Source organism: Protomyctophum parallelum (genome assembly GCF_964188405.1).
Source record: "Protomyctophum parallelum genome assembly, chromosome: 18".
NCBI lineage: Eukaryota > Metazoa > Chordata > Actinopteri > Myctophiformes > Myctophidae > Protomyctophum > Protomyctophum parallelum.
In genome coordinates this window covers 25117595-25140786 of record NC_139716.1, presented here as the reverse complement: position 1 = coordinate 25140786, position 23192 = coordinate 25117595, and the positions used below count along the sequence as shown (strand labels likewise).

Below are 23192 nucleotides of genomic sequence, written 5' to 3'. Positions count from 1 at the left end.
ATTTTTCCCATAGGCATTTCTTAAAGTATTTATTTAAAGACGGTTACGCCACGGACAAAGCCAACTCAGATCGTCACAAATCATGACAATGAACACAATGTTTTGGGCCGATCAAATAATTTATAAGAAGAAAAACAAAACAAATAGTGTTGTCTCCTGCCTTTATTTTTTTCTTTCTAATGATTTGATCGGCCCAATATATTGTGTTCATTGTCATGATTTGTCACGATCCGAGGTGGCTTTGTCCACGACGTAACCGTCTTTAAATAAATACTTGCGTAAATGCATTGCGATTCATTTCCTGGGCCACTCGTCGTTCTGAAAGGGGGAGGGACTGCGACGCTCTATAGAGTCTGGAACTACACCTCCTGAACGCTATATAGTCTGGAACTACACCTCCTGAATGCTATATAGTCTGGAACTACACCTCCCAAAATCTGAGTAATCTGTTTGTAAATATATTTAAAAATATCTTTAGAGCTTATTTTTTTTATTTCCATTTCTGAGGAGGCTCCACTTTACTCATGATAGAATTTCCGTTGATCCAGACTGTATGACGGAAGCATTTGAAAATTGCGAGAGGCAAAACAGTCTGGCAACGCGAGACTACGTTGCTAGGGAACAGCTTGGGTGCATTTCCTGTCACAACACAGGACAGAACACTTTACTTCCACAGGAAATAAACGTGCTAATTTTCCCTGATTGGATACAGAATGACACCGATGTCTAGATACTATAAGTACAAGTCTGTAAGAAGAATAGATAAGGGACTACTAGCGGGCACATGTGCATACATTTCTTAGATCGGGTGGTGGAGGTCCCATAGTAGTATTTACGTGTTTATTTAATATCAAATTCGGGGGGCCCTTGAAAAGTTTAAATTGAAAGTGTTGTTGTTGAGTTAAGAATCACACAACTGTACCACTTTGTGTCTCTTCTTCTCCCCGGTCGTTGGCGGTGTGGTGTGCCATGCTGGACTGGTTGATGATGATGCTACAGGTGGGAAGGTTGCTTCTGGCTGGATGATGATGATCGGTCCATGATGAGGATGATGATGATGATCAGAAGGCGAATGATGGCGCCTTATTGTGGCTGCACCAACCAACCAACCCTCACCTGAGATCCTCCTCCTCACAGCTTTTAGAGATGACAGAAGAAAGGAAAGGGGCATGACTTTAAAAGACTGTCTGTCACACTCACACATGTACAAAATAATTAACTTGCAAGTCAATCAAAACTATAATAAATAAAAACAAATGCCACGTGAAGTGAAGTATAAACACCGGGCTGGACTTTCTTGTTGTTCGTAAAGTAGTGCACTTGTCGTTTCCTATAATATAAAGCCGGGGCAGCAGCCAGCAGCGCTTCCTCAATCGGCACTATTGCATTATAAACGTTAATAACTGCCATGTTCTGTCGCGGCGATGAGAAAACGCGCCGCTCTTTAATGCCTTCAGGGTATAAATAATGTCTCTGTATTTTTTTCCCCCTTTCTTCTTCTTCTTCTTTTAAAACTAAACACTTGAGTCGCGGTCTGTATTAAACCCCCCATCAAGACTATTATAACATACCTGTGCCGATGCTTCCGCCGCCATTTTAAAACAAACTTAACAACAGTGCGGCGTAATCGAGCCAAGAATGGTCCGCCTGAGTCGATCTGGATTCACCTGCTGTCATCATGATGATGATGATGATGATGATGATGCCCTGAAGGCAGAAATAATCAACCCCATCATCATTATTATTTATTTACACGTACTGTCACTCACTCATGAATGTCTTTGTTTAGAAAAGAAAAGAAAAGAAAAGAAAAGAGAGAGAAAGAGAAAACAATACAAGTTTATTATTCTAAAACCCAGGCAAGAAACAGACAAATTACTCAAGATTAATAAGAGAGCTGTTTGAGCAAAAGGTAAAAATAAATAAATAAATAGAATAAAAATTGACATTTGAAATGAGAAGTAATCAATGTGTTTGTTTATGCAGAAGATTATTGTACATTTAGTGTTTGTCTTTAAATGTCTCGATGAATTGAGTGTGCACACACAGGACCCAAATGGAAACAAGCCGTATAAGGCTTTCTTGGGTCTATTACATCTTTAGCATCGCTTTGTATGAAACTGTACCTCTGTGGTAGTTGATTTAGGTATTACCACCATGCCCCCTAGTGTCACCAGTGAGGCTATGGCGAGTGGCGACTATAGTGTATCAATGTAGTGAATGCCACATAACTGACAATTTGTTAACCACATTCCATCAAATGTGTTCTGTAATAATAATAATAAAGCTTTATTTGTATAGCACATTTTAAGAGCAAGTCACAATTAAGTGCTTCACAGAAAAAAAATATATAATTTTACCTTTCTTTTTTTTTTTTTTACAAAAATGTCATTTACAGCGCCTACTTTCTGGTCCAGAAAATAAAGCACAGGAATTGGGAAGAGTATAACCATGTGCAAAATGTTCTGCTTTAATACTCTCTCCATTTTAATTTAATATTTTAACTGTGCCTCTTTTTCTGTTAACGCCATGTGTTTCATAGCTACAAAACTGCCATGACAACCAAATTACCCCTGTGAGATCAACAAAGGTCTACTCTATACTGCATATATACAAAGATGTGAAATCATTCAGTGGGAGAAAAAAAAGACGCAGGTATTTGGTTTATTCCTTTATTAGATGTTAAACTCCACAATGAAACAAAAATAATTTACTCAGGGTGTACATGAAGTCAGAACACAACCACTTGGGACACAGGGTTTCAGATAGGACAAGGGGTGGTGGGGTTGAAAGGGGTGACTTCTATATGGAGAGATGAGCAAAGTTAAGTTCGTCAGTGCTGGAGAATGTTTCTTTCAGACCCCAGTGCTCAGACCTCAATGTCGTCAGGCCCTGCTGATGCTGAATGCATTTTACCGTAATCACGCGTTTTTAAAAACACAGCCAACGGAAGAATATTATGGAGAAAGGTGTTATGCATTCCTATCCACTAGATGTTTGGTAAATGTTGCAACTTTGCTTCTTGCACAAAGATGCGCTCACACTCCCACATATACACTCTGTCACAAAATATATATTCTTTAAATTGCTGCTTAAAATGTACGCGTCCTTGTTTAAAATAAATATTTTTCATTTTTTTAAACAAAAGGAGATGGAGTGTGATGTTTGCATGCTGCTTTTTAAGAGTTGTTGCTTTCCCTGATTAAAAAAAGAATCTACATGCAAAAAAATAATGAGTTTACTCTTGAATTTTTTACATGCGCCAAGGTATTGCATAGAACTGAGGGCCCCAAAAATCCCCTTCACATTGTTTATGCAATCTCCGATGGCTTAGTTTGCTCTAAAACTACCTCTAAATTAAATCGCTTTTCTCTGGTTAGCTCAAAAGTAATTAACTATCCATAACTTCAGCTCTACGATCAAATATCTTTGCACTAATGCTTGAATGCACTGTCACAGATTTGAGAGTAGCTCAAGTTGTAGTTGTATTATTAAAGTGTTCCTGAGTGTCTGACATAAAGAAACCCTGAAGTCAGAGTTGTCTTTCATTCATGTTTTAGTTTTACACAGGAAAGAAAACTAAACAAAAGAAAAACACTTAGCTATGGGGCAGACATGAGGTCATTTTATCAGTTAAACTGGACTCCATACAATTTGCACATCACAGCCACGATTTTCTAATGGGGAAACATTTCGAATGCCATGCCAACAAACAATCACCTGCGACAGTGCATTGCAGCAAGTCTGCATATATTGTGTGACAAAGTTTGTTCTGCTCAATTAACACATTACAAATAGTGGCATGGTTAACTTTTGTCATCTGTGCTTCGATTCAAGGTATGAGGCAAAACATTACCCTGCTGTCGCCCTCATAATCTGTTAGAATAAAAAGTAAAAGCCGGGGGTAAAGCTGGAACGATAATACACAGCAGGGATTACAACAAGATGTGCACAAAGAAATGCACAATGCCTTTATCTGCAGATATTTAACGAAATAAATAATTAAACAAGGGATGTTTGAGGGAACGTACTTGTTTTCCCTGGGTGCATCACTAATTGAGCAGGGCACAAATGCATTTTGTAAATGTACATTTCGTATGCATTCACTCTTAAGATATTAACTGTATGTTCTTCTAGCACACCCAATTTGAACCAGTGTCTTTACAAGTTCAATGCAGACACACACACGCGCACGCACAGTGAGACATTACTGGATATTTCAACTGGTTACATAAAAAAAAAAACACACACCTCACCTCAAAAGAGAAAGAAAAAAAAGGTAGAAAAAAAACACTTTTACCTTATTGTATTTGTCATGTTTTTGGTTTGAACTATTTTCATTCAATTTGTTAAACATTTGTTTAATCTTCATTGACGAGAGAAATACATTTTAAACAAACTTTAGCCTTTCGCCCACAGACTATTGAAGATAAACTGCCTAGAAGAATTTGGAGAAACGTGAAATTCAAATATCTGCAAGTAATTTCTTTTTCAGCTATGTGACAGGTCTCCCAACTATGAAGTTAAAGTTATTTTTTGAAATAAAAACCAAGCCACATTAAGCATTAAGAACTGTGATAGGCCAACATTTTCTTTTCACAAATTCTCAAAAAATAAATATCAATGGATCTCGACTGTTGGGCTACAAACAAAACTAGGCTATATGATCTGCTCATCACAGCCATAATATGCAACTGCAACTTCAAAAAAGGTTTAAACATATTCATAGCACCAATTGTATCATGGAAAGAACAAAAATTTCCAATCAATTGTGCCATTCATGTCAATGCGGAAATGGCTATAATTAACTTATGTGATGGGCCATTATCCCCAAAATGCAACTTTTTTTTCCTCCTTTTTTCCATTATTTTATAGCATTGCATTTTAATTACATTTTTTATTAGTATTTTTTTTTCTCTCCAACAAAACTCCTTATGATTTCCTTTTTTTTATTTCACCATTTTATTTTTTGCCTCACAACCCATACTATGTCTACAATTAGGTTTTGAAAGACTATCACCATTCAAAAATCAGACTAACTTTTCACACTTGTGGGGAATTGATTTTCCCCCCCCTCCTTTTCGTTTAAAGAAAGCTGCACGCATTCTCTACTACGCATTCAGAAAAGGCATCCAGGCTATTTAAATGAACTCAAATAACCCACATCCATATGCTGATTTTCTGAACTGCAGATGGGGGAAAAAATGGAGGATGCAATAGCAGTCATTTCACACAATTATGAACAGTGCAGCCGCATCACAGTTAGGTCACCGAAATGGCTGCAGCTTAAAACGAGAAAAAGAGGAGTGAGAATTGTTAAGACAAACACACATGCACAACCATTCGGACACATCACCAACTACCAGTATCCCTAGTTCAAAAGCAGGGGGAGAAAAAAAAAATAGAGGCAAGAAAAACTGACAAGGGAAAACAGATCATCCCTAATAAACTGCGAGTCTTGAACAAAGATCAATGTATGGAAGAATTAACTGAAACAAATCTAAATGCATGTTCTCACATGGCATCACGCAAAAAAAAAGAAAACATGGAGAACATGAGTTTTTCTATTTTTGCTCACTTATTTGTTGATCTGATTGTTGATTACACAATGTTTTTTAAGTTAGTAAATTAAACTCAGCAGGGTTAGGGTGGGTTGTGGATGGGGTGCTCTTCAGAACAGTAGCCTACGGTAGGGTGTTCTCGCTCTGAGGTACCCCCTGAATCTGTGCTGGTAGAGGTCCGGTCACAAAAGGAGAGGCACTTTCCTCTCAATGACGGGCTTCCACTGCAAAAATGGAGTAGTCAAATGTCGCTGCTCCCTGTAGTGTACAGTAATACAAGAACAAAGAAATTAACATTATTTTTACCAAAAAACATTCAGGGGGGAATTCTGAGCTCCCCCCCCCCCCCCCAATGATGTTTCTGATGCTGACTAGTAGAAAGTATATGGAACCTTATGGACATTTTGGTAGCCTAAAGGCTCATTCATAGTCTGGATCTGGATTTTCGTTGGTGGGGTGACCACCGCTCCGGTGGTGAGGTGACCACCAAAGCTGAAATAACGTTGAGCGGTGGTGAGTAAAAACAGAGATAAGGGCTGGAGCGGTGGTTTGCTCTTCACCGCGGCTCGTGAGGTCATGTTGCAGTTCGGTGGTCATCTCACCACCGAAAATCCAGACTACTACGCTTTAGGCACCTCAGGGGAAATAAATGCACTGCAGTTATAACACATTTTTGTAAATACAGTGAACGGAATACAAAAGCCGCACTCAGTAATAGTCTTGGGAGTGTTTTTACTGAGCGTGCAGATTTTATATTGCTTTCTACGAATTTTCTGAATCTGCACCCAGCATTCTCCTGAACTCTTACAGACTGCCCTAGAGTCGAGCAAGCTTTTCCCTTGAAGTGAGTTAAATACAGAGTGAACCTAATCCTCAACAGGAATGCCGTTGCACTAATTTAATGTTATCTTCTTTTTTTTCCATCTTTACCTGTACACTGTGATCCAGGGAAAAGGGGAGAACACAGCGTATTCTGCCACCAGGACTCATTTTGCTGGTCGTTCGTTCCTCCCTGTCCACTTATGTTCAGAGGGAACTGGGAAAACGGGGTGGAATTATTTACAATAACTTTTAGGAATCATATTGGAAAAATACTGAATTAAACGGCGTTGCAATTTTGTCAACATTCTCACACTTTATCACATTAAAACCATAACGGTTTATAAATTCTTACCTCTGCAACGTCTGCAACAAAGTCACAGGCAATCCCATACTTGGGGATCGGACCTGATGGGGCACATAAGCAGGTCTCCTTTTCTCCTGGCGATTCCCCCCTTTGAATCTTGCTGACTGGGACGTCCATCCGTCCGCCCGTGGTTGATGCAGCTGCGGCCATTTCGCAGTCTAAGCATATCTCTTGCTCAGCTATTGGAAGGAGGGTACTGGAGCCCTCCTGTGAATCCAGAGAGGTCTGGGCACTCTTCTCCATGCCAGACTTCTTTAATCTGGGTAAGAATTTACCAGATTCCAGTTCTGACTTTCCGTAATACGGGCCCTCACACTCTGCATCCTCCTCCAGAGGTTTGAGGTCTGCCTGAGGATCATCAAAGACGTCCACCGGCGCCAGGACGGGAAGACGCATCTCCTCTTTTTCAGACTCGGCCTCAGAGTCACTCCCCCCACCAGGAGACAACTCCGAGGCCGATATTGGTCGGAAATGAGTCCTAGGGGAAATGCGGATGGCCCTGTACTGAGTCCGATTGATGCCATAAAGTCGTGGGTGGAAGGCTTCGTTCTCAGAGTCGGAGCACAGTATCGACTTGGGCTTGAACCCTGGGCTGAACGAAGCCATGTCCTCAGGCTCGAAAGAACACTCAACATGGAGGACTTGAGAGAAGGGATTGTTCAGGCTGAAGGATGAGAACGGGTAGTCTAAGCCTCCTCGTTCGTCGCTGTGGAAGCCCCCAAGTAAATCTTCATGGAAGATAAAAGAAAATCCCTTATTCAAAGCGTCCGCAGCACCTCCTTTAATGGCCTGGTCACTTTGCCCAAAGGAGACAAGCGGCCTCCACAGGGGCCGATGTCCAGGGGCGAAGCAGCTGCCGGCGTTCATGAACACGTCTGTGCCAGTGATGGTGACCATGTCCGTGCCGGCGGCAGCGGATGCGGCTGCAGCGGCGGCACACTGAAGCAGGCTGTCTTGCTTCTCACCGGGTGGCACGACAGCCCAGTTCTTGTCGCCACTCAGAGTCTTCAACTCTCCATACACCCCTCCCAGGATAAATGACGTGCTGTCCTTGTCAGCGTTCATGTCCCAGGGCTTGGACGGAGTCATGTAATCACCAGCACCGTCTACCTTGGAGGAGAGCTTGTTTTTGGCCAGGCTCTGCTCTTCCTTCTTGCTCTCCCACAGGTGATACTCGGACCGCTGCACAGCCTTCGTCTGGGGACCCTGGGCTGGAGCTCCTTTCGCATGCGGCACCTCGAGGCAGCCGCAATGGTAGCCGCTCACCTCCTCGGGGAAGAGTCCCTCGCTTGGCTTTTCTGCCCCTTGCTGCTGTGACATTTCGGAATTGCCATCTCCAATCGCAGTCCAAATGTCCTTTATTATCCCTGAGCTGTATTCTTCACTCTGTTGGTTTGCGTTGTCTGAAAACATGCCAGTGTCGTACTGTTTGCTTTCATCCTCCTCCAAAGCTATGCCACAAATAGACTCCAATTTAGATTTCTTAGTTAAGGTCTGAACTTTGACCTCATCACATGGACAGTCAGTGTCTTCCTGCAAAAACTCCAGGATTTCCTCCTCTAGATAAGTACCAGAGAGCGGTGGGATTATACAAATTATCTCTTCATTGCCAATTTGAGAAGGATCCTCAATTTGAGCATTTCCTTGCTCGTTGTCTGACCGCGTCTCCTCCGAATGTGACCATGGACTACAGGTTCGCGTCGAAAGGTTTGAACAGTGTTCAGTTTCATCAAAGGCACTATTTTTGGTCCATATCAGCAAACGAGACTGCTTGTTTGAATGTGGATCAAGACAGCTACTTGAATCGGTGTTGTTTTCTTGACCAACTGTGAGTGAGTCACGGGGAAAAGGAAAAGTGGGGCTTTCGTACTGCAGCTCGAAAAGGGAGAAGCAGGACGAGCTGAGACCAGGAGGTTCACCGGCCGCTTCAGGGAGATGTGCCTCCTCCAGGTTTCCGGATAACCTGCTCAGGGTGAACGAGACGCTGTCTAGCAGGGGGGAGAGCCGAACAGGAGAATCTCCTACAAAGCTTTCTCCGTCTATGTCTTCAGAGCTAGAGGGTGAATAACATCCCCAGACTTGAGCCATGTTTTCGAGATCCTGCATTAAGAATCCATCAGACCCCGAAGCGTCCTGTGAGTCTGCCCTTATTGCACTTTCCCCTTGCAGCTCAAGGCCATCTAACACTAAACAACATTCTGCCTCAAGGTCTCTTTGCTCTTCGCTTTTCTGTCGAATCATGCTCAAGATTCGACTCTCTTGTATCAAGTCTGAGGCACTAGTATCCAATATGGATTGATAAATGTCAACTTCATAGAAGTGAGTGAATTCAGACAGATGCTCATCATCTAAATCTTTACTATCCTCTGGCTGAGGGCAGCTTGAGGTCCCAGTGAGTTCAGCAGCGTCTTCCTCTGCGTCGACCAGCCCTTCCACAAAGTGCCCGTCCACAAATGAGCCTGCCGCTAGGTACGTCCTCTGGTAGTTCTCGTTGGCAATGCAGATTCCCTGGATTCTCTCTGGGAGCCTTTCCATGTCTGTAGACAAGGAAAGGTCATCTGGAGAGTCCACCTTGCTTCGATACGTCGTCTCCAGCTTACTTCTGCTACTGAAGGGTACAAAATACTCTGTGATGGGCTCCGTGTACCACAGGGGCTCCTCCATGTACTCCTGTTTAGCCTCAACTCCGGGCTCTTTTACTTCCCCCCAGCCTGGATCTTTACGAATCTCCTTCAGCGGCCTCTTCCCCTTCTTATAAAGCTGTGAATGTCGGGCAGGTGCGCCAGTGGTGCTGCTGCTGCTGCCTCCGGTGTTCCGTCGCTCGTCTTTGTCGATGACCTTCAGAGCTAGCTTCACTTGCCCGCTGTTGCGCACTCTCCTGCCCTTTACTGCCTCCCTGGACTTGTGCCTGATTCTAACTGCCTTGAATGATTTGGAGTCGCCTTGGTTCCCACTTGAGCTCGAGCCTCCCTCACTAGAGCCAGACGACCAGGAGCGGGGTCGATACTTGCCCTCAGATCTGTGTCTCGTCTGTCTCTTGGAGTAGACGGTAGATCTGTCCTCCGCTGTCGTGGCGCCATGGTATCGGTTCTCCTTCTTACTACGTCGCTGCGGGGCCCTCTCATTGCTTGCGGCGGCGTTGCCGCTTGCCTCGAGGTTTCTCTCCTTCGCAGTCTCACCATCGCTGTTGCAATCTTTTGGGGAGGAGGTGTCTGTGCTGGTCTGTGGGGCGGCGGAGGAGGAGGAACTGGAGTATGAGCAGGCTTTAGCCTTGTTCCACACTGTCATGATCTCTTGGAGACAAACAGGTTTCTCTGACAAAGGAGGAAAGGCTTCATAGTACCTAAAAACACAAAAAGAGAGAACCGTGATTGAAATACAGGGATATTGACAAAAGTACATGAACAAGCTTTATTTCCACATATTTCACAAACATGAAATGTTGGTTGCACAATAGCCATGACGCAACTTACATTTCAACCTGGTCCTTTGATGAGGGAGACTCTGCTCGTTCTGGAGACTGAGAGCCTTCAGATTTCTTCCTGATCTGTTTTTCCTCTGCAGAGACATTGTAGAGCAACATTACAATGTAAGGCAGGGTAATATGTCATGTTTTTTTCTCTCACTAGTTAGAAGTAGGGCTGGGCAAATTGATCGATTTTTAATGCCACGATTTTAAATTCAAATCATAGTTTGATTTTTTTTTCAATGACAGCAAGACTGACTGACATTATCTGGCTGGATTGAAGTGTATGATTCACCTTTGCATGGTTTATAATCGTTTTAAAATGTTATAGTAATTGTATTATTACAATTATTATTATGCGCAGGCTTTGATCATTTTGAATTATTACCATCATTGTCTTGGATAAAAAGAGCAAAGTAAATTGGCGACAAAGTCACAATAAATCGCAATATAATTAAGAATCGCCATATAAATTGAATCAGCACCCTAGGTATCGATATCATATCAGGAGGTAAGTGAATCGTAAGGTTTAGCACTAAATATGGCAATAAACAGGATCTAACCTTTCTGTTTGTTTTGGAGGTCCTTGAGTTTGGAGCATAGCTCCTCCACCAGGCTCTCGATTCCAGAGTTCTGTATAGGAAAAAGGAAAGGAGCAAATCTATTAAGAATGTTCATCTTTTACCATTTGCATGTCACACCATAACATCATTGCATGACCAGAAACGTCCCCAATACCTGTAATAAAATTAATCATTAATCATAATTTACTTAATCATTAGTAAACTATGTCCATCCAGTACCATTTGCCAAACGTTAAAATGCCTCCTCATAAAAGTATGTTCGGGGCCGGGGCCGGCCTAGTGGTCCAGGCACCTAATGCAGCCTAACAGCGGTCATCACGGGTTCGAGTCCCGTTCCTGACGAACTTGTCACTCCCCGTCTCTCTCCCCTCGTCTGTCTCCACTACCAATAAAGGCAAAAAAACAAACATGTTCAGATAGCTTTTGAACACTGCATGACTTGACACTTCCAATACCTGTACTAATTAACCGTTAATTTTGTGTACAGACTCAAGTACAAACTGCCCTGCGTCAAAGTTAATATGCACTGTCAAAGGTGGATGTTTCAAACACCAAGCCCATCGTAACAGATTGAAAGGAATGGCGTAGACAGAAATCAAACCAGCTGACTTCAGAGAGAGCTTAGAGACGCTCTGCGATGGCCATGTGTTAAATTTAGCTATGGGAGAGACGTGCTGTCAATAAAAATAAAATACAAATAATTTAGAGTCTCAGCATGACATTTAAACAGATAATATTTACTACGATTTCTTATATATCCCACTGCTTTCTATAGTTTGTTATGCATTACAGAAAAAGGAGGAAAGAACATGATCTGTTTTATGTAAACAACTAGGGTCACAACGACGTGAGGCAGCCATGTCCAAACGCTTCCTCAGACTAATGTAGGCACTGCCAAAGCAAACATGCTCGTGGGACAGCCATCAACAACATAGCGGCATAGCCTTGTCCTCAAGTTGTACCAGCTCAGCCAGAATCCTTAACTTAACACGTGCTTCTAGAACTCTCTCTCTCTCCCGGAAAGTATGATTTCTTCTTACCATGCCGCTCAGTGAAAAGCAAAGCAAAGTTCTCTCCCCGTGCCCTGCGTTTCCTCTTGCATCGTTGTGCTAATGCCGGTCAGCTGACAGGCCGAGCGGCTCTGCTCACTGCTGCAATCCCGTGCAGGGTGTGCTGGTTAAAAAATAGACCGCAGCAGCGGCCAGTCCCCCGAGAGGGGCGCACACTCCTTACTCCTCCTCCAACAGACCCTTCCCTTCCCCCCACCTATATTACACGCTCCAGCTCCACTACGGACTGCCTACCAATACTACTGACACCCTCACCAGAATGTCAGCAAATATCTTTTATTTTATTTTACACATAAGGCTATGAAACAATGCAAGTTTCTTAGGGCTCATTGCTTTCATGCAAAGGACTACCAGGTCAAACCACATTACACTGACAAGTAGTGCTGCACAATTAATCGAAAAAAGATCGCGATCTAGCTACACCTATGAGATCACATTTCTAAATTTGAGCAAGAATGGTGCGGCACTAGTTGGCTGTCCAATTAATTTTAGTCACCCTTATGTTTTTGCTACAAGAGAGACTTTAAGAGAGGTTTAAGTCAAGAAATTTGATGATATGTTGTCTGTTTAAAGCCACAGTAGTTATGGCTCCAGTCCAGGTGCCACATTTTGAACATTGTAATGTTCAGAAACTATAGACTAAAGACAATAAATATTTTCATGGAGAAAAAAAATGAATCGTGAGAATCGTGATTTCAATTCTTGTGGAGGAAAATCGAAACTCACATTTGAGCAAGAATAGTTCAGCACTACTGAAAAGATTAATTGTTAATGATAAAATAAAACTTTATTCACCTGACCTTTCTGTAACCTTGTCAGTGATGATAACTAATTAATTCTGGACGGGAACCCCTTTGGGTGTTTTAAGCATTATGTTATACTTTAGCTATTGAATAATAGCAGATCTACAAGCTCATAGTGCGGCACTGAGAGCCATAATACGAGCTTGTAGATCTGCTATTTTTTTTTAATCGTGAAAATGTGGCACAAATCTTTGAATATATTCTTTCAGAGCCAACGTTTTTAACTAAAATCCTTGCTTCTGGGAGGTCCCTGGAACAACATATTTTCATTGACATTGAAACATAGGATTTTCTGAAAACTTTTAGGATTTAGTTGTTTATTGTTTTTGGAATTGGCCTCAGGTCTAAATGGGTTAATGTCTTGACAATCTAGCACAGTAGCACTCAAATGAGGTGACCCGTGTAATGAGGTCACATGAAAGCCCTGCAAACATTATGAAGGTCTTTCCCTAGTTCAACCACATAAGGTCCCTGAACACGTTTTCTGAGTTTTAGCTGCGTTTTTCTGTCGGTTTTCCGAAAAACGCATGTGCAACCACCCTCTCAAATGGCCTAACATTATGAAGGTCTTCCCCTAGTTCAACCACTTACCCTCTCAAATGGGCTAAGCTTTAGGCCAGTGGTTCCCAGACTTTTTCATGTCAAGGACCCCCAAATTAGACCCGCGGACCCCCATTTGAAAAGATATGCCATGGACACCCCCCCCCCCCCCCCCTCAATAAGCAACAATTCATACATACAGTAGCATGGTTCTGACAAAAGATTAAGACAAATAATTACGCATGAATACTTTCTGCACTCTTAATGCAATTCATATAAGGTTTGATGCAAGATGTGGGAGATCCACTTGCCCAAGCTTCAACAAACAGATGACCTCAAATTCAGTTTTGTAGTAATGTTAGGAAATGGAAGGACAAATCACCACAAAATCAGAAAATGTATTATTGATATCCCCGTACACACACACACATCCATCTCTCTATATATAGTGTAGCCAACTGCTGTATTAACATTTAGAGTCTAGACAACGTGCAGCAAACTACACATTTGACAGAACACGCCTAAACTTCCAGGCACAACTGGCTTAAGACAGTGATCGCAACTACTATTCCAGACATTCAGATTTGTGTTGTCAATGCGTGCGTGTGTGTGTGTGTGTGTGGTGCGGTGTGCATGTGTGCGTGTGTGATGCTCTAGCCTCTCCTTCGTCTCTGTCTATACTTTCTCATGTAAATAAATGCAAAAACTGCCCAAAGATAAAGAACATGACAGCTGTTAGCCAGACGTTGACTAGCACCAGGTTACCCAATGCATCGAGACCTTCGAACTGGCAAGGGGCAGAATCCATCCAGGACAAGAGAGGCCGCAGGAAACGTGGACCTCTCACTTTAACACTGGACAAAATTCCCTGCAGTATCTGTGGAAGACTGTGTGTCCCTTAGCTCTATTTAATATTATGTATACATAAGGAAATTAACTATACTAACTATTAGCATGTTTTTGGCATAGCTGTATCCCTACTTCAAACTGAGTGGAAATATGGTGTATAGCAGTGCTAACCGCTCCAATGTGTGGCTTTGTGCATCTATGCATTATAATTCTGCTCCCAATTCCCATTCAGGTCAATGGCAAAATAAATTACTATGACATCATGTGTCCACTATATCATCCATCACATCAAATCAAATACTTGGATTTATTTTGCCTAGAAACCACTACCATCATTTCATGACTGTGCAGTGCACCATCTTGCTTGCCATTGTATCTTTAAATAATACCCTAGTATGTTTTTTTTCTTCTCCAACCCCCATGTGTGTGAATAGAACATTAATGGGGGTGAACACTAGGGCAGAGCCATACTCACTTCATCAGATGCAGAACGCAGGCATTGCACAGCAGCTTGCTTCTTCATTTCCTCCAGGCTCAGGTCCGTCCCTCCCCTCTTCTTACCCTTGCCCCATTTCTTCCCAGTTCCCTTCTCCCAACCCAAGAAGATGTCATTTTCCTGCCAATTACAAAGCAACAACAGTCACTTATCAAGAATGAGCCTACTGCGATAAAAGAATCACCCCTGTGTGAAGTGAGGGGCGCTCTTATCATCGTACATCATCATGCATCATCTCATACTGGCCAATCAGAATGCCTGTTGCCACAAATTACGTCATATTTGGCAGACATTTGACCTAATTTCTCCTTTCATTGTCAATGGCAAATATTGAGACGTGTGGGGACCAGGGGGGCAGTGAAGCCAATAGTGTCTGAAGCCAGTAGGAAATCCTGACTTCCTTTGTGGCGCTGTCATTGGGCCCAAAAAACCCCATAGCTCCATAGAGGTCCATGTATTTGGGCCCAACTTCACCTAGACTGTATTACCGTAATAAACATGGTCATGAATACTTGCTATTTCCAGTCACTAGTTTAAAGTCTCATTGCTCATGTCATAATATTTTTTTTGGAAAATGATGGTCCCATTTATAAAGAAAATTACCATAAAGTCGAGTCTGTTCTGAGGGGCGTGGCTACCTTTACAGTCTATGATCGGGAGCCACCCTGCTCGAGTCAAAATAAAAACCAACGAAGAAGAAGGGGGGAAGTCCCACCTCGTTGTCTGGGCCAGCCAATGGACAGCTGGGCCCAAACGGATCTAGAAATATGGCGATTTACATTTCAAGGACTGACAGGCTTCATCTTACATCCATATTTACAGTCTATGGTGGGGACAAGATTTTGCGGACATTTTACCAAATTTCTCCTTTCAATGGCAAATATTGAGACGTGTGGGGTCAAAAGCTGTTTCTAAAACGGGTAGTCCCAATACTTCATTCTGATTGGCTGGTTACCGTCACGTGACCGGTGTAAATTTCACCGATAACCCACTCCTTCAATCACTTTGTATCAAACTGCAGCCTTGTAGCTGAACTGGGAAAGGGGAGTGCTTGATTGCTTTACAAACACATGCCGTGCGGGCGTCTAAGCACCGCCCGGCTCATATGACTGTGAATGTGTGGCTCCAGGCAGCCCCGTAAATACATCAAGCGCTATTCTCCCGTCACATAGGCTACTTACGGAGCAAAACAAGGAAGTGTTGTGGCTCTGGCTCGCTCGCTCTGGTGGCGCAAAGTGTAGCTACTTTTGTGAATTTAATAGTTTTATTAGGATAATATTGCTATTATGTTTGTAACCGTTTTAGAAAAGCAATAAGCCACTCGAGGCCCCAGCTTACCGGGTATTTTACACTGGCTGGGGGGTAGAAGACCCTCCGCTTCGCGCCGGGTCCACCTACGCCCCCAGGCAGTGTAAAATACCCGGTAACCTGAGACCTCTCGTGGCTTATTGCTTAAATATAGGAGGCCCTCAAAAATACACAATTTCAGCTATATAGTAAAATCACACTAAAAATGTATATTGTCATAAATTGGCAAAGCAAGAAGAGAAGATGCAAGATTTCCTAAATATTAACCCAAGCACACTCATAATGCAACACACAGATGACAATCGAATTCAAGGTAAATGTGTCCTAGTGACTGCTGGGACCCACCTGGTCCTGCAGGTCATAGTCATAACTGTCATGCAGGAGAAGGCTAAGGACATAGCGGGTGTAGATCATGGCGTCAATCCCGCATTTTTCAAGCTCCTGGCCCAGCCAGCTTTGCACTGGGCCCAGTGACTGAAGCAAGGACATCTCCGAGGTTGGCAGGGGGCCCACGGGAAGGTTGGGGTGAGACAGGTTTTCAGGGGGAGCGGGACCGTCTGAATCGGCGCTCACTGGGCGCATGGGACCCTCAGGTGTCGGCCATTTTCAGGCGGAGCAACATCATGACAGGTTGTTGATGTAGGGCGGCCGGTGGGGGGGACGGGGTGTGGAGAAGACAGGCAGAGCCTATCTGGATGATGGGGGTCACTCCAGCAGGACGCCCTGGTGGGGCTCGACGTGGGGAGGCATGTGGGATGCTCCGTGTCCTTTCTGTGTTTTTTTTTTTTTTTTTTTTTAATTGCTTTGAGCAACAAAAAAAAAAAAAAAAAAAAAAAGAAGAGGGTAACTTTACTCGTCAGGCATGGTTTAGGCTGATGAAAGCCATCTTAGCTCGAGTCTTGTGCAAAACACAACTTGTGTTTGCGTCTCAGTTAGAGGGGTCCATTTTGGGGGTACAGCTTACTTCTCCGGCACAACCTGAAATAGAGGAAGCAGACTTGCGTCACTTTATGTGGGGGAAAAAATCGAAATCAGAAAACAGTAGCCCTAAAAGCACGAAAATACAGTCAAAGACCTCAGTCGTCATAAAATGACACAAAATGAAACATAACGGTGGGAAAATTGGATATCCACTGTATTCCAACCAAGTTACCAGTTTCAGCCGCAAAAATCGTAATATACTTTAGTGTTTTATTCTTTTGTAAATGGTCACTGGATGATGACTGCTGATCTACAGTAGCTAGTTGTGCTGCACAATTAAGCGAAAAAAGATTGCGAACTAGATTCAGACACCTATGAGATCTCATTTCTAAATTTGAGCAAGAATCGTGCACACAGTTGGCTGTCCAATTCATTTTAGTTACCCGTATATTTTTGCTACAAGAGAGACTTTAAGAGAGGCTTAGGTCGTTGATGTCCGTTTAAAGTCACAGTAGTTGCTAGTTGGCTCCAGGTAGGACATTTTTATTGTAGTAATAATATTCAGAAACTACAGACTAAAGACAATAAATATTTCCATGGGAAAAATGAGAATCAAAATACTAGTTTACTAGAGGGCTATGTTGCTAAATTAACTCAACAAATACATATTATACTTGAGATGTGTGTGAATAAGTATATCTAGATGTGAGAAACCACACAGGTGCTGAGAAAACAGGTATTTCCAAGGACTTGTAACGACATTAATCCTAGCTGCTTTTCAAAAGTTGCCGTTGTACTTATCCCTCCTACATGACATATACAACTTCACATTAAAACTACAAAGTAGGCCCAGGCCGTAGCGTAACGGTCTGGGCACCGGACTGGTGATCCAGTCGCGGTGTGCCGCGGGTTCGACTCCCGGACCCGACACGGCCTTTACCGCATGTCATCCCCCCCATCTCTCTCCCGTTTCCTGTCAGCCTACTTTCTATCCCTTAAAAAATCAATAAAGGCGTAAGCCGCAAAAAAATATCTTAAAAAAAAAAAAAAACTACAAAGTAAACGGCAGTAAAGAATGTACTCTAGCATAAAGTAATTAACACACACACACCTGGTACGCATGAGTGGTCAAATAAATGTTGCGCGGCAGATAAAACAAAATGAAGTGCCCTTGCTTACTGCCGCCAGCCGTCTGCCACTAGCTCTGGTGTCACGTACTACAAAAACTACGTCCTGTAAGTAGACTTAGAAATAAAACTAGTGTTGACTGACTAATAATTACAAGTGTCTCTTATTTTGAAGAGGAAGTCAGTTTCGGTTGTAACCAAGCTGCCAAGACAAGTTGTTATGATTCCGTTACAAGCGCTAGCCTAACCAAGTAGTAACCATTAAGAACCCAGGTTTATTAAACACAAGCTTTTAGCCAAAGAGAATACATTTACGATATGAAAAACCATGCATCCGTGTTTAAACAATGTTTGGAAATTACGTTAAACATGGAACCTTCGCAGCATTAGGTTAGCGTTTTATTTTATCTGTGTTGGAGCGCCTCAGTATGGCTGCAGCGTTCATGTTCAATCTCATGCTGGCTAAAGTAACATTGTGGTGGTAGAGTAGAGACGTGCCGTGCAGACGTCCGCCCGCACTGCCCCACAGTGGGCAATGCTCCCCCATCTCCATGTGCTCCTCCGAGAACTAGCCCCAAAAGGTGATGTGCACCACATACATACTAGGGATGCCACTGATTAATCAATTTTTCGATATATCATGGAAGTCTCCAAAATCTATTTTAATATTTCAAAATCGAAAAATCAAATATATATCGATAGATCGAAACACGTACTTTCATCGCTGTGGAGAAGTATAAATCAAGTTGAGCAAAGCTGCTCCACTCAACATGTAATGTTATGTGACCATGTGTGCATAACATAAAATATATACCAACTTAAGTTTTATAATTATGGGGGGCTGTCGAATAATCTATAAATAATCGACAGAGCTGTCAAATAATCAAGTTAGCTGATGGTCAGTTTGTGGCATCCCCAATACATACATAAAAGCCCAACAGTGACAACTATGTACTGTACTGTGTAGGCAGTAACACTGGCTGTCAAAGGCAAAGGCATGTCTCATGGTGCCTGTAGTCACTAGTGGATTAGGCAGGGAACCAACGTGAGGAGCAAATGGAGGCAGCACCCATCTCATTGGCTGACGCTTGTGTCACTCAGTGGTGGCATTTCATGAGCTACCAACCAGATACAGGCGTCAAAAGGGCACAGTAAAGGAGCTTTAACGTCCATGACCATATCGGTTCAACTGTCAAACCGATCACGCACGCACGCAAAAATCGTGATAATTTTAATCTACGTCGAAAGGGCACCAGCACCACACCTGAAAGATTTGTCAATAAATGCCGAATTATATGGCTGACGACAGCCTATAGCCTACAACCCCAGCTTGTTCTGAATGGGACACACGCACCCGGCTGAGTCTGAAGTATACAAAAACTGCAGTTATAAAACAGCCTAGCCATGTGTCTTCTCAAGACAAGAGACCGCATTAATGCATGCATATATGCCCTGTCAGCCATTACCGAGCATGGCATTTACGATAAATATGGCAATGCAATGAAAGCTCTCTTGCGCTGACGATCACTCTCGAGGCTTTTTGGGGTCCTCCAGACTAGAGAACAGTATTCGGGACAGTTGAAATCCCGTAATTTAGCATAACGAGATGAAAATGACACAATAAACTCATTCATAACAACGCCAGTTAAACTACAGTCGGCTAGCAGTAGTAGCAGCGGGTCGGCAAGGTTAGCTCAACCACCGACCTTTAGCTTAAACGAGCTAACCGCAGAGAACGGGATCATTACAGTGTCATTGAACCAACCAATGTGTAGCTTTAATTCGTCAATTGAATAAACTGAAGACGACAACAACGTTCGGGATGTTTTATACAATGTGATTTAACAAATAAATAAATGTGACAACAACAACAGATACTGGGGGTTGCAGGTGAACGCATTATTATTACAACGAACACGGACGCTTCCCAGTTTAAAAAAAAAAGAACGACGAGCTAACGTTATTAGCATGTTAGCTAAAGGGGAAAGAAGACCCGATTCGCCCGTCGTACGACGGGGTCTCGCGCAGATAAAAGAGCCGATCTGCAAGCTCACGTTGCGTCGAGCGCGAGGCGAGTTGTGAGCTTTGAGATCTGCTGCTCAACACCGCGGTACGACGGGAGTGGGGTGTGTGTACATTTTGAAGCAGATACGGTAGATAGCATCGCTCGAGCGGCAGCTCAGCTCACAACCGACCGACATAAACAACACGCAACTATCTCCTTCTTATTAAAAACAGCCCCGTTCCTTGACTAGACGAAAAACTTGGAAATGTAGATAAAATAAAACATGCACTTTAGTCCTCAATAGCAGCCATTAACAAGCTTATAATCCTTGCAGGTTGTTAAACGGCCGGGGATCATCAGAGGGGGGAGCGGCTATGGCTGGGGCAGCCAGAGCAGCAGACCAGGCAAGGCAAGCGACTGATCGCTGCCTTCGGACGTTTTCCCTTCAAAAATGTGCGCCATTACAAAATACACCGTCCCGACCACCACGACAACAACAACAACCGGCTAAAAAACTAAAGCGCAATAAGTATACTAAACAAACAAAAAAACAATTAAAAAAGTACCATGATCCCACCGGTGTGTGTGTGTGTTTGTTTGTGTTCGGTTTAATACCTGCCGTTAGTTGAAGTAACGAGGAGAAGGGGGAGCGGTTACTTCTCTCCCGCTGCCGCTCGAGCTCCGGGTCCGGTGGAATCCGCCGCTGCGCTGCGGTAACATCACGTATCATGGACGCCGCCGCGCGAGCGACCAGTGTTGCCAGAGTTTGTGAGATAAATAAGCAATTGCATCCAGGTCTATGAAAACTAAGCTCAAAAGAAGCGACTAGGCCAGAGCCCAGAGGTTTTCATTCGATCAGTGGCCCGCCAGGTCCGGGGACCACCAGTGGTCCTTGACTACTTAAAGGAGGTTCCAGGTGGTCCGCCTCAGCTACATGATGGAGAGGGAATTGGTGTGGGAAGCTGTGACGCGAATTTAACTCTTGACAAGAGTTAAATTATTGTTAAACATCTGCATTACTTAATTTACAAGAAGTCTACACAATTAGAGAATGTAGAAGAACAAGAACAAAATAACAATCGGGTCTGAGAGGCTAAATCTCCTCCAGTGGCTCAAATGCTAACAAAATAATGGACCTTGATATGAAAAGGGTTGAAAACCACTGGACTAGGTAGATCTACATTGGGTTCCCCAATAGGCGGCCCGCGGGCCATTTGCGGCCCACAGAGCGCCCCCTTGTGGCCCTTTTTTTTTTTTTTTTTAAGGGTCCCAGATATAAATGGCATTAATTGGGGGTCAGTAGCCTATGCATGTCAAACTGGGCATCCTTTTCAAATGGGGTCTTGCCCTGAAAATGAATTTTCAGGGCAAGACCTCGACCTCGCGCGTGCAGAGTTGCAGACTCGGCCCCCAGCCTGGTACGCTAGTCAAAATATGGCCCTTGAGGAAAATTAATTGGGGAACCCAATCTACAAGCTCACAACGCCGTGGTGTGATGCGTTGTGACCTTGTAGATCTGCTATTTTCAAAACGATAATGGAAAAAAATGTGACAACACAAATCTTTTAAGGGGGTTCCTGGCACAAAATATGTTTAGATGTAGAATCCTTGGAAAAATGCATTAATCTGGAGGTCTTTGACAAGACATGGAAATGTGTACTCACTGTACTGGTTTAAAACAACATTATGAAACAAGCTCAAAATAAACAACTACACTTTAGAAACAATTTAAGCCCCCAAAAAACCGCAACCCGCAATTAACTACCAATATTTACAAGCAACTTTACAGGAAAAACAAGCCCAAAGTTGCCTATAATAAGCGGACATGGCAACACTGACGGCACAGGGCGCTTGTTTATGTAGTACGACGGTGTCGCTCGCTCGAAACCACAGATCTACAAGCTGCGCGTGACGCATTGTTCGCATGTAAGTCGATAATGTAGATCAGTAGATCTGTTGCAAGGAGGGGGGCGTTCGTTGGCGTTGGGTTCTTTATGGAGAGTGACACTCGCGAGATCATATCGAGCTGTCCCGTTCAAAGGCACAGCGGAAACTGGAAGACATTCCGGCTCAAATATAAGAATGGTCTCTGTTTGGCCTTATGTGGTTTTATACTATGCACACACACACACACACACACACACACACACACACACACACACACACACACACACACACACACACACACAAAACGTTTAAAATAGGCTACGGCAAATAGTTGTATCTATTATAAAGTGGGTGAGCAGATGATCGAGCCACTTCGAGGTAAGAAACCCGCTTGGCTTAGGCCTACTACAACTTGAAACTTAAAAATCACACCCGTGTGAAGTGAGTGGTGCAACTCCGTGTGGGGGTCTTGTGGGTCCCCGGAATTTCCAGACCCACAGGAACGAGCCCAGGGTGGCGGCCTGGTTCCGGCGAGCCGCCCAGCGTCCGAAACGGTTGAGAAATGACAGAGTTAGCGTGTGGGGGTCCCCGAGGGGTCCCCGGAACATCCAGACCCCCAGGGACAGGGTCTGGCCGGTTCCGGCGAGCCGCCCCGCGTCCGAAACGGTCTGGCTACCTCAGAGTAAGAATGAACCTTGTTAAGACAGCTTAAACAAAAATGCAAGTTTATTTAAAATAAATAAATAAAGTTTCAGTTTAAAATAGAGAATGAAATGAAAGTTCCCTGACCTTTTGAAATACTCCCCCAACTCAAGTTATGGGGTCTCCCGGCTTTCAGAGCCAACATGGCGTCTGCCTGACGTCTGCTTCATTCAGAAAAATATCTACCAATCCGAATGCGCCCTCCCCTCCCCTCTCCGTTCGTATCTAGGCAACAAGACAAACCTCCGACGTTCTACTGGCACTAGGTTTTATTCCTCCGCAAGGTATTGCATCAGATCAGAAGCCCAAATAGTACTTACTTTCATCTTACTTTTCACCTTTTTTTTTGGTGTAGATACAAACTGGGATTTAGTGATGAAATGACAATAATAATTATTATTATAATAATAATCGTGCAAAATGAATTACAAATTAGTGAGAATATTAATATTTTAATAGAAGAATTATCACTCATAATATAGATGTAATGATGGATCTATAGATTTGGCACAAGTACATTCCAGAGATGGATGATTGATTGATTGATTGATTGATTGATTGATTGATTGATTGATTGATTGATTGATTGATTGATTGATTGATTGAAAATGTTATAAATGGAAGGACTGTAATCTATAATCTTTAGGAAGTATATCAATAATTTGTTCCCACTATAGGTCACAATGA

The 23192-nt window shown here is 43.1% G+C and overlaps 2 protein-coding genes across 5 annotated transcripts in view; both read right to left on the bottom strand.

Annotated features, from left to right (window-relative positions):
- tbc1d14 (TBC1 domain family, member 14) overlaps positions 1–1588 on the bottom strand; it is a 59584-nt gene extending 57996 nt beyond the window's left edge. The window contains exons 1-2 of the mRNA XM_083788565.1: positions 1572–1588; positions 923–1130 (exon numbers count right to left, since the gene is read on the bottom strand). Coding sequence (XP_083644691.1) covers positions 923–971 — 49 coding nt within the window. The 5' untranslated portion in view covers positions 972–1130; positions 1572–1588. The remainder of the gene's footprint in view (positions 1–922; positions 1131–1571) is intronic.
- A 1070-nt stretch (positions 1589–2658) lies between these two features.
- kiaa0232 (KIAA0232) lies at positions 2659–20639 on the bottom strand. 4 transcript variants are annotated; one of them, XM_083788376.1, is made up of 8 exons: positions 20532–20639; positions 16209–16841; positions 14535–14675; positions 10777–10846; positions 10221–10305; positions 6736–10090; positions 6492–6597; positions 2659–5819 (listed from the first exon to the last, which is right to left on the bottom strand). In XM_083788376.1, exons 2-8 carry the CDS (start codon positions 16443–16445, stop codon positions 5803–5805), a joined length of 4011 nt encoding a protein of 1336 aa, XP_083644502.1. In that variant the 5' UTR covers positions 16446–16841; positions 20532–20639; the 3' UTR covers positions 2659–5802. The 4 variants fall into 4 exon arrangements, with proteins under 4 accessions (XP_083644502.1, XP_083644503.1, XP_083644504.1 ...); XM_083788377.1 differs by lacking the exon at positions 20532–20639 and adding an exon at positions 20483–20499; XM_083788378.1 differs by lacking the exons at positions 14535–14675; positions 16209–16841; positions 20532–20639 and adding exons at positions 11017–11179; positions 11838–11957.
- Between the last annotated feature and the right edge of the window lie 2553 nt (positions 20640–23192).